The sequence below is a fragment of the Rana temporaria genome, chromosome 13 (assembly GCF_905171775.1).
Source record: "Rana temporaria chromosome 13, aRanTem1.1, whole genome shotgun sequence".
Taxonomy (NCBI): Eukaryota; Metazoa; Chordata; class Amphibia; order Anura; family Ranidae; genus Rana; species Rana temporaria.
Window position 1 is genome coordinate 51,605,997 of NC_053501.1, and position 12,278 is coordinate 51,618,274.

General features: G+C 46.5%; 1 protein-coding gene across 2 annotated transcripts in view; it reads right to left on the reverse strand.

The window, feature by feature from the left end:
• The window catches only part of DNAL1 (dynein axonemal light chain 1), a 28,024-nt gene extending 17,098 nt beyond the window's left edge, over positions 1-10,926 (reverse strand). Inside the window, exons 1-3 of one of the 2 annotated variants that reach the window (XM_040333208.1) lie at positions 10,379-10,926; positions 3,971-4,009; positions 1,021-1,130 (exon numbers count right to left, since the gene is read on the reverse strand). In XM_040333208.1, coding sequence (XP_040189142.1) covers positions 1,021-1,130; positions 3,971-4,009; positions 10,379-10,381 — 152 coding nt within the window. In that variant the 5' untranslated portion in view covers positions 10,382-10,926. Of the gene's footprint in view, positions 1-1,020; positions 1,131-3,970; positions 4,010-10,286; positions 10,348-10,378 lie in introns of those variants that run through there. The other variant, XM_040333209.1, reaches the window with a different exon arrangement.
• Between the last annotated feature and the right edge of the window lie 1,352 nt (positions 10,927-12,278).

Here is a 12,278-nt window from a genome sequence, read left to right on the forward strand (position 1 = left end):
CCCCTCCCTCTTCAGTGCACAGAGCGGGCTGACATCAGCAGGGATCTCAGCACGGAGAAGAGCAGATCAAGGGAGCTGTAAAAAGGTATTCTCCATGAGACATTTGCAATGGGAGACACACTGCACCTTATACCAGTGTGATCTTTTTATAAAACGGATTACATACATTTTAAAAGGACTTTAACCAAGATGGTTTTAAAACAATGTTGAAAATTTACTCCTGACCCGACAGGGGGAGGTGGGGAGAGAGAGAACACAGGAACTTTTTTTTTTAAAGTTTTATTCCAGGATTTTTAGAACATACTGTAGAGAGGGGTAAATCACACAGCACAAGCACAGTGCTTTAAAGGAACAGGATTTTTTTTATGGTTACTTCTACTTTAAGATTGTCATTGTACATACCATATATAAATTAAGCCCTACCCCGAAAATAAGCCCTAGTGTGTTTTTTTGTAGACAAAACTAATATAAGACCGGTCTTATTTTCGGGGGAAACACGGTATAACAGTAAAAAAATGGACACACCGGTCCAGGGTGCCCGCAATGTTGGCAGCCGAAGACGAGCAATCGCTAGTCTCTCGGCGAGGGAAGCAGGAAGTGAAGCCTTGCGACTTCACTTCCCAGGTCCCTACTGCGCATGTTCACTGGTCCCCGCTGTGTTCTGGGAACTGTGCGTTTCCCAAAACACAGCGGGGGGGCGTTGAAGTGGCGTATATATCAGTAGATTCTGCGGCTATCTATGTCCGGAAGTGGGTGCAAATACCTGTATTATACAGGTATCTACACCCCATCTGCACCCCCTCCCCCCTGAAAGGTGCCAAATGTGACACCAGAAGGGAGGAGGGTTCCGAAAAGCGGAGGTTTAATTTTGTGTGGACCTCCGCTTTAATATGGCATGGTATAAAATAATTGTATTTTAAAAAGGTAAATAAATGTGATGACTAGCTGGTAAGAACGGTGGGTGAATTTCCCCAAGCTTGATGCAATGAGCTACTATTGGAAAACAACTGATATTCTTACTCGCAATTGACCAATGTTGACAAAGATGCATCCATCTTTTCAATGGGTGGGACCTGTGCATACAGCTTAACCTCCTTTGCTTCAGATGCCTTCAGTCCGGTCTTTTCTTCCTGGACAGGAAAAAAAAAACATTTTATGTGATTGGGAATGTATAGTTGGTAAGGTCAAATAAAGACATCAGTCCATCCAGTTGAACCTGTGTTTTGTGATCGTTAGGATGCCCATCTAAAAGTTTTTGTTTTTTTTAAACTTTCTATACTACCCACAGACACCACCTACTGTAAAAAGGGAGTTCCACATCCTTACCGCTCTGACAGTAAAGAACCCCTTACAAAGTTTAAGGTTAAACCGCTTCTCCTCCAACTTCATTGAGTGGCCACATGTCCTGTTAAGTGACCGGAGACTTAATATCTTCCTCCCTATGCTAGAATCTCCATCAAGATATTTGTATAATCACCACCTTATCCCCTCTTAAGTGCCTCTTCTCCAGGGAGAATAAGTTTACTGTTTGTAGTCATTCCTTGTAACTGAAGTCCTCTTTTTAGCTTTGTTGCCCTTTTGTAGATTCTCTCCAGTTCCAGCACATCCTTCCTGAGGACTGGTGACCAGAATTGGACAGCATACTCAATACATAGGTCATCATGGAAAAAAGAGGGCCTATTTTAACGTGCATAAGTCGCAGGGTGATACTGCGAATGCACCTATTAGAGATGTGCCAACGCCCCGATATTACAGGAATTTGAATGAAAGCTATTAAATTGGGCTTTAAGGGCACACAGTACAATTTGTATAGAAAAAAATAGAAAATGTATTGGTATGAAATATCATAAAATCAGTTATAAACATAAAATCAAAATTAGAAATCAAGTCAATAGCAGGTACTACAAGGGTTATAACAACAGTTATATAGTCTCAGTATACACAAGCTCCGTTTAGAAAGCAAAGTTAAAGATACGATCTTGAATTGTGTAACCCAAGTAGTAATCCGGAGGTTAATGGAGGGCTTGCTCTACATGTTACGCGCTTGAACTAGCGCTTCCTCAGGAGCATAGATATTTGAATAGATAAGCCGCGTTGGGGGTAAACAAACGACGGCTGTGTATTATCCCCACAATGGCTGGGTATACAGACTAGTACTGATCCAGCCTATTGTAGGGGTAGTATCATAAACACGAAACTATAAAAGTAAAGGTGTTGGGGCAGTCAATTGCTGGTAAGCAATAAAAATCGAATCCAGGGGTGTACATGTGTGGTGGTTCAGTGCTAGGTAGAATGGGCTAGGCACAGATAGGCAGATAGGTAAATCTACCAAAGCAGCCTGTAGATCCTCAAACAGTAGAACAGAGGAAATTATAAGCAGGACTGGCAAAGCAAGGTCCTAGAAGCCCAAGTAGCACAGGAGTCTGCACGTGTCCCCGATGGAAGAGAATGACGCCTACTGTTTGAGGATCTACAGGCTGCTTTGGTAGATTTACCTATCTGCCTATCTGTGCCTAGCCCATTCTACCTAGCACTGAACCACCGCACATTTACACCCCTGGATTTGATTTTTATTGCTTACCAGCAATTGACTGCCCCAACACCTTTACTTTTATAGTTTCGTGTTTATGATACTACCCCTACAATAGGCTGGATCAGTACTAGTCTGTATACCCAGCCATTGTAGGGATAATACATGACCGTCGTTTGTTTACCCCCAACGCGGCTTATCTATTCAAATATCTATGCTCCTGAGGAAGCGCTAGTTCAAGCGCGTAACATGTAGAGCAAGCCCTCCATTAACCTCCGGATTACTACTTGGGTTACACAATTCAAGATCGTATCTTTAACTTTGCTTTCTAAACGGAGCTTGTGTATACTGAGACTATATAACTGTTGTTATAACCCTTGTAGTACCAGCTATTGACTTGATTTCTAATTTTGATTTTATGTTTATAACTGATTTTATGATATTTCATACCAATACATTTTCTATTTTTTTCAATACAAAAATTGTACATAGGTCATCATGCCTTATAATGTATGAATCATACAAATTCTGAATAAAAACTAAAAAAAAAAAAAAATTATTATTATTATTATTATTATTATTATATTGGATGAATTGTCGTGATGGGTTCTCGAAAGCTCTGTACTAATGATCCGATTATCACACGATCGCATCAAAAGCGGTATTTTTTCAACCGATTTTCGGATCGCATGTACAGGGCACAAGCAGTCATTTTCCTGGAGCACAAGGACTGCTTTTCCAATGATAAAAAGGTCCACAACTTGGAGACAGCATTAGAACATTCTAGAAGGCATTTTATTTTTAAAACATTTAGGACAGATCACCCCCCCCCCCCCCCAAAAGGAAATCAAAAATTTTAATTTATATACAATTATTCCAAAAAAAATATATTGTATCAAACTTCTAGGACTGCCCAAAAAATAGAGAAAATTACGAGAAAAGTTCCCACAGGTGTAGGGGTCAACCCCTACAACCTCAGCATGTAAACTACTTCTGTAACGAAACTGAATCACTCAGCATGGAAAACTATACAAACATATAGACGCCCTATAACAGGAAGGATCTGAACAAAGATCTTCATGGGGAATCGCCATCATTATTTGAATGAAAGCTTTAACAACATTGAAACTGATTTTCAGAATTACATGACCATGTAAAAGATTATCTGAGATTTTAGAAAATCGGTTCAAATATACTTTATTGATAATTTGTAAAAGTTACACGGTTACTGTGACATGTCCGCAATTTATTCATGCAGACTTGTAACTGAAAGATCCACTTCAGATTCTCCTATAAACATCCGCTTCCAAATCGTACACCATCATCATACAGACATCTGCACAGCAGGGAACACTAAATAGCCCACACTGTGATCAGTAATCAATGCTCTAAAAAAAAAAAAAAAAAAACGAATACGGTAATAAAGGAAGAAATTCTTACCCATTTGGCTAAGGCATCTTTAATGGTTGTTGCTTTGGCCTGAAAGAAAAAAAAAATTAGGTTTGTCAATTTTTACATCAGTTTTATGGGCACAGAAATTTAATTGTTAGTCGTTTTCTTTAAAAATGAAAACGGCGCTCTTTTCACAATTTGCTGGTAGTCATGGAGCCCTATAGGCACAGACAACACATTACTGATGCCATAGGGACCAGACAAAACTGCTACTGGTGACACAGAGGCCCTATATACACAGACAAAGCTTCTCCCATGACAAATCTATGTGCACAGACATTACAGCTTCTGGTGACATGGAATGTTAATGTATAACAAAATTCTATTGCTGCTGGGGAAAGCCTACGGATTCCATAGATACCCTATATGAACAGAACTGATAATGGGGCCATAGTGACCCTATATGAACAATAAAACGGATACTGGCATCATAGATGCCCTATATCAGGCATGTCCAAAGTCCGGCCCGCGGGCCAAATGTGGCCCTTCTGTTGATTTAATGTGGCCCCCCTGGGGATTTGGATATATACATTGTTTGTAGCCCCCAGGGCCACAAAAGATATATACCGTATTTATCCGCGCTGCCTTGGAGGGCACAGGGAGGGGCAGGACAAGCGCTGTTGGATTACATGAATAGAATCTCCTGTTTACTCAGCAGTGTCTGAATTGGAAGTCCTGTCTCCTGGGATGCCATTGGATGACTGTTCTGTCTATCGTAGGAGGCGGGACTTTGTACTAAAAAGGCCATATAGTAAACAAGATATCCTCCTGTTTGTAATCTACCGGCACTTGTCCTGCCCCCCTTGCCTCTGCCCGCCGAGGCTGCAGATGGGCATCGATCAGACTGCACTGATGGCACATGTGAGGCTGCGTTGGTTGCAATGGTGAGGCTGCGTTGGTTGCAATGGTGAGGCTGCGTTGGTTGCAATAGTAAGCCCATGCGTGTTATACGCCGATAAATACGGTATATACAAATAACATGACCAAGCTCATCCTTAGTCCTGAGCAGCTCTCTGGGATTCGTTGGGGCCACAAAAGAAATATATGCAGTATATCCAAATAACACGCCTGAGCTCATCTCTTCACCACACACAGCCACAAAGGCAAGAGAATTTTTGTTGGGCAGTGTATTAGTGCTCAGACGAACACACTTAGACCGAATTTTAATGGTTCAAAGAATGTCAAGCAAAATAGTCGGCCCTGGCACATTTTCACTTCATCAATTCTGGCCCTCTTTGAAAAAAGTTTGGACACCCCTGCCCTATATGAACAGAAGTACTGATACTGGGGCCATAGTGACACTATATGAACATTAAAACTGATACTGGCATCATAGATGCCCTATATGAACAGGAAAACCGATACTGGTACCATAGATACTAGGGGGTGTCAAAATTAATTGTTGCATCTATGCATTGCAATTCGGGTGTCCCCGATGCGGCATTGATGCATGCGACCGGGAAAATCAATGTCGGGTGACGTTATCCTGACTTGCGCCGCCCCTCCCGGGAGAGCGCTCCGAGCCATTAACCCCCGATGCAGCATTGGCTTAAAGACCCCAAATCTCTCCTTTGCACTTCAAAGTATTCAGAGCGACAAAAACTGCGATTCTGAATACTGTATTTTTAATTTTTTTTTTAACTGGCACCGCTAGAAGTAGAATAAACCGAAAGTGGCGTTGATTCAGTGTTTACATACAGAGTGGCACGAAGCCGATGCTTTGTGCCAGCCTGTATCTTGCCACCGGAAGTGGCAGATCGGGTCTCCCGGTGGGACAGGAGGCCCGGTAAGAGCGGCGGAAGGGGGGGGGGGTGATACTTGCAGCTACGGACATCATCCCGGTACCATTTTTAGAGCGGGCGGTCGGCTTTCCAGGAATAACAACCGATGCAGCCAAAAGCCACTCTGTTGTTATCCCAGAGGAGCGGGAGGGGAAATCCCCCCCTCCCACCGCCTTCCGCCACCGGGCCTCCCGTTTCACCAGGAGACCTGATCTGCCACTTCCGGTGGCTAGAGACAGACACTTTCGGTTTACTCGGCTGCCAATGGCGCTAGTTTTTTGAAAAAATTAAATAAAAAATACAGTATTCAGAATCACAGTTTTTGGCGATCTGAATAGTTTGAAGTACAAAAGGAGGGATTTGGGGTCTTTTAGACCTCCGATCCATCCATAAAGAGTACCTGTCACAAGAGAGGTTTACATTCCTTGTCACAGCAATAAAAGCGATCAAACATGTAAAAAAATAAAAAAAATAAAGTGTGTGTGTGTGTAATATATCTCTCAAGCGCCCCTGTCCCCACGCAGCAAAGAAAACACATACGCAAATCGCACCCGCATATGTAAACCGCGTTTAAATCACACATGTGAGGTATCGTCTCGATCGTCAAAGCGAGACAAATAATACTAGCACTAGACCTCTTCTGTAACTCTAACCTGGTAAACGTTATTTTTTTTTTTAAAGCGTCGCCTATGGAGATTTTTAGGTACCGTAGTTTGTCACCATTCCATGACGACATTTACATGTCCCACAATCCAGCGATGAGGCCACCCGAACCCTCCATTCTCTCCCCCACCTGTCCACGGCGCTGGCAATACTACTGTGGGCATCTGGCTGTGACAGCTTGCAGCTTCACAGCCAGGTACGCATGTCTCACTGCGCTGTCCTGAATAGCCGTGCAATCTTCTGGGACCTGCGATGTGTCACAGAAGATTGCAGGAAGGAAGGGCCGCCTAGGTGGCCCAAGCGGAAGTGGGAGCATGTCAGTTATCGTGATGCATTGCAGAATCGACTCGAAGACCAGATAAACGTAATCGAATCGAATGACCAGTGAAGATGAGCACCTCTAATAGATAACCTATATGAACATGAAAACTGATACTGGTACCATGGTGACCCTATATGAACAGGAAAACAGATATTGGTACCATAATGACTCTATATGACACCACATACACATATGGCTGCTGGAGTCACCTGGATGTAGCTGATAGTTGTGAACAATACAGAACAATGGGGCTCTGAACAATACAGAACAATGGGGCTCAGAGCAATCTCAGAGTTTGTGTCACTGGTGCCTTATAGTGTAACTAAAGGCCAATGCAGATGAAAATAGGGTGGTAAAGGGATTACAACCACTGTCAAGCGAAATTCACCCTTTCATATTGTCCTCATCACCAACGTCACCCAGAATGAAAGTAAGGTTACATCTAAAATTTAAGAGTTGCCATCACGACAAGAATAAAAGGAGAAATCTTCGAATGGTGACACGTGTAGGGATCATATCCTCCCACTTCCTGTTGAGTTCACAGGACAGAAAGTAAAGAGAAATCTCCTGAATAGGACATAGATGGTAAAAAAAATTAATAAAAAAAAAAAAAAAAAAAAAAAAAGGGAGCAGAGGCATTATTCAACTTTGGTCAAAGCTACACAGTTTGTTTTTTTCTTATTTACAGACTCCCCTTATCAGCACAGTGTTTTGGCAATGGTGAACTATGCAGTTCACACCACATGCAGTCCAGTGCAGTTTTTTCTGCATCAAAAATGCATTGAAAGTAGGTTATATGGTTCCCAACGGCCAGTGCAGTCAGTTCTAGTGTGATCCAGTTCCAGAAAAAAAAATGCATAACATGCTCCATTTTTCCTGCGCTGGACTGTACTGGAACGCAGTAAAACACATAAAAACGCACATGTCCTTATTTAAGATGAAGAAAAAAAAAAAGAAGGAGGAGAGGAACGAAAATGCACTGAAGTATCAATAACACGCATTAAAAAAAAAAAGCATTCGGACTGCATTTTTGTGGTGTGAACTGGGCCTTAGGGGTGGTTTACACAACAAAAACGCACTCCAAATCCGTTCTGGATAGGTTTCTGCATGCGTGTTTTAAAAAAAATGTTGATGCATTTCCGGATGCATTCCGGGTACTTTGGGCCAGTTCATTTTTTGATGCGTTTCTGATGCGTTCTAGTGCATTCTGGTGCATTTTTTTCTGGAACTGACCACACTGGTGTGAACTATGCCATTGGAAACCATATAACCCACTTTCCATGAGTTTGTGATGCAGGGGAAAAAAAAAAAAGCATTAGTGGTTGCAAAGGATAGTGTTTTTTTTTTTTTTAAATAACAAACATATCACACTTACCTCCACTGTGCTGCTCATTTTGCACAGAGTGGCCCCGACCGTCCTTTTCTGAGGTCCCTCGGCGGCTCTCGCGGCTCCTCCCCACATTAGATAACCCCCTTGGAGAAGGAAAGCCTCCTATCGTTTTCAGTCTTGACTTCGGTTTAAATCTTCAACTGCCATGATGCTGCACATGTGACCCGTTATGACACCAGCCATTGGATTGTTTGACAGTTTGGTTGGGAACACAAGCAAACGTGACAGTTACCAATCCCGGCATTCCAGGAATGGAACTGTTTTCTGAAACTATTAAATCGCTGAGTTTACTTCTGCTTTAAGAGCCCTCTCACACTGAGCCGCTGACCGCATTAGTGGTAAAATACTGCTAGTTTTAGCGGCGCTGTTTGGCCACTAGCAGGGGGCATTTAACCCCCATTATCGGCGGATGCGATGCAGGGACAGGCGCACCCACCCAGTGCGCTGCTGGGACAGGCGCACCCACCCAGTGCGCTGCTGGGACAGGCGCACCCACCCAGTGCGCTGCTGGGACAGGCGCACCCACCCAGTGCTCAGCTGGGACAGGCGCACCCACCCAGTGCGCTGCTGGGACAGGCGCACCCACCCAGTGCGTTGCTGGGACAGGAGCACCCACCCAGTGCGTTGCTGGGACAGGAGCACCCACCCAGTGCGTTGCTGGGACAGGAGCACCCACCCAGTGCGTTGCAGGGACAGGAGCACCCACCCAGTGCGTTGCAGGGACAGGAGCACCCACCCAGTGCGTTGCTGGGACAGGCTCACCCACCCAGTGCATTGCTGGGACAGGCACACACATCCAGTGCATTGCAGGGACAGGCACACCCACCCAGTGCATTGCAGGGACAGGCAGTGCATTGCAGGGACAAGCACACCCACCCAGTGCGTTGCTGGGACAGGCACACCCACCCAGTGCGTTGCAGGGACAGGCACACCCACCCAGTGCGTTGCTGGGACAGGCACACCCACCCAGTGCGTTGCAGGGACAGGCACACCCACCCAGTGCGTTGCTGGGACAGGCACACCCACCCAGTGCGTTGCTGGGACAGGCACACCCATCCAGTGCATTGCAGGGACAGGCACACCCATCCAGTGCGTTGCAGGGACAGGCACACCCACCCAGTGCGTTGCAGGGACAGGCACACCCACCCAGTGCGTTGCTGGGACAGGCACACCCATCCAGTGCATTGCAGGGACAGGCACACCCATCCAGTGCATTGCAGGGACAGGCACACCCACCCAGTGCGTTGCAGGGACAGGCACACCCACCCAGTGCGTTGCTGGGACAGGCACACCCACCCAGTGCATTGCTGGGACAGGCACACCCATCCAGTGCATTGCAGGGACAGGCACACCCACCCAGTGCGTTGCAGGGACAGGCACACCCACCCAGTGCGTTGCAGGGACAGGCACACCCACCCAGTGCGTTGCTGGGACAGGCACACCCACCCAGTGCGTTGCTGGGACAGGCACACCCATCCAGTGCGTTGCAGGGACAGGCACACCCACCCAGTGCGTTGCAGGGACAGGCACACCCACCCAGTGCGTTGCAGGGACAGGCACACCCACCCAGTGCGTTGCTGGGACAGGCACACCCACCCAGTGCGTTGCTGGGACAGGCACACCCATCCAGTGCATGGCAGGGACAGGCACACCCATCCAGTGCATTGCAGGGACAGGCAGAACCATCCAATGCATTGCAGGGACAAGCAGACCCATCAATGCATTGTATCCTATGTGCCCGAGCATAGTGTGAATGAGCCCTTACTTACCTGCCCCTCAACCAGTGGTCTGTCCCTCTGTGTCCTCACATCCAGTGCAGAGCTATGGGCCCTGCATTGGTCCCGAAGACATCAGAGGACGTTAGACCACCAGAAAAGGCTGAGGGGGACCGCAGAGGAGCCTGTGAATGGTGGATGATCGGGTAATCGATCGCTTCTCCTGGTTCCATATACATAAACACACATTTAACCCTTGGAGTGCAGGGCCAGCCCCAGTACAGAGGGAGGATCTTCCCTTTCCTGGGAGCTCAGCTTTCATTGCTCCCCATTTGTCTTTTTACTGGTCAACAATGACATGAAGGTCTCTCCTCATCTCACACCATGTATAATGATAATAACAAGAGAAAATGGGAGCAGCTCCCTCCCCCACCCCACTCCCGGTAAGGCCCGGTAAAAGCCTCGGGCTCCTCTCCAATCACAGCGCCGTCCCACCGACACAACGGAGACGACAACACCACTCACCATCTTTGAGTTGCTACAGTCGCTCTTCTGGTTGCTAGGAGACGGCCACGCTCACTGCGCAAGCGCCGCTCTTCTGCCTCTAAACGGAAGCTATCATAGAGAGCGCACGGCTACAGACCGGAAGCTGTAAACCAAAGCTTTGCCCTCTGCTGTTTGTAGCCGGGAGGTGCACGCAGACTGTTGTGGATTGTGTTTGAGATTCCAGTTCTATTTTGGTGGCAGAGAAGAGCTCCTTAGGCGATAGGATTGTTTTGCTAATTATTATTATAAATACAGAAATCCATAAACCAGCAAATCAGCGGCCTTCTTTTGCTGCCCCCCATTGTAGGATTGGGGTATAGAGGACACTCTGATAGTCACTGATGTTCTATGGCAGCTATCCCCCACACTGCCCCCTATAGTGCTGGGAACTCCAAAGGCACTAGGAAAGGCCTGCTGAATGTGTATTTGTCATTATGAAGAGGATGTCCTGTCACTTTCCCTGAAACGTCCATAAATGTCTCCCCAATTACGCATGTGTCGAAACCAGCAGAGTCCCGAAAAACCACGTCGGATTTGCGGGTCACCTAGTACGCATGCGTCGGATTCGCGGGTCACGCATGCGCAGTAGAGTCCCGAAAATCCCGCCACCTAGTACGCATGCGTCGGATTCGCGGGTCACGCATGCGCAGTAGAGTCCCGAAAATCCAGCCTCCTAGTACGCATGCGTCGGATTCGCGGGTCACGCATGCGCAGTAGAGTCCCGAAAATCCAGCCTCTTAGTACGCATGCGTCGGATACGCGGGTCACGCATGCGCAGTAGAGTCCCGAAAATCCAGCCTCTTAGTACGCATGCGTCGGATACGCGGGTCACGCATGCGCAGTAGAGTCTCGAAAATCCCGCCTCCTAGTACGCATGCGTCGGATTCGCGGGTCACGCATGCGCAGTAGAGTCCAGAAAATCCAGCCTCCTAGTACGCATGCGCAGTAGAGTCCCGAAAATCCAGCCTCTTAGTACGCATGCGTCGGATACGCGGGTCACGCATGCGCAGTAGAGTCCCGAAAATCCAGCCTCTTAGTACGCATGCGTCGGATACGCGGGTCACGCATGCGCAGTAGAGTCTCGAAAATCCCGCCTCCTAGTACGCATGCGTCGGATTCGCGGGTCACGCATGCGCAGTAGAGTCCCGGTATCCAGCTTCCCGATTCCTTTCTGTTTCTGTCACCTCATAATCTGCTGTATGTTTTGTATGCGGTAAACACAGTGCGGCAATCACATTACTCAATGCCTTCGTTTTTTAAACCTGGGGAGAACAGGAGAAGATGGGCAGGTGACGGCTAAAAATTCCGCCCCCCCAAATTGCTATGTTGGAATCTTCCATCTCTTCCGCGGTCACACGGATCAGTGCGCCCTCTTGTGGTGGTCCCGATCCTCACACCCCCTGTGTACATCAGATCTATGTGTATTGCTAGGTACTGACACATCAGAAAGGTGAGATCAAAGGGTGGAGGCACCCGATGAAGAAGAGGGGCAGGGAGCACCAGCTGGGCACTCCGGAAGATGAGCAGTTCTGGAAACCATTGCACAGAGCAGTTACCAGTTAACATGTTTGTTATTTGTTTGTTTTTTTTACTGATAGGTGGTTTACAACCATTTTAACTTTTTTTGAGCTGCTTTGAACCTTTAATAAAAAGGTGAGATGGTTTTGGTGAGGTCTCTGTATGCACAAGGTGTGGGATCGCACGTTGACGCAATTGGAAAGCAAATGGAGACAGAAGGATAATTTACAAGAATGCACACTCAGATTGCTTTGTTGTATTTTTATATATTTACATAAGTTGGACTTGTATTTGTATCTTTGGCATTGGAATTTATTAAAGTGGGGGTTCACCTGAAAAAAAAAATTTAACATTAGATTGA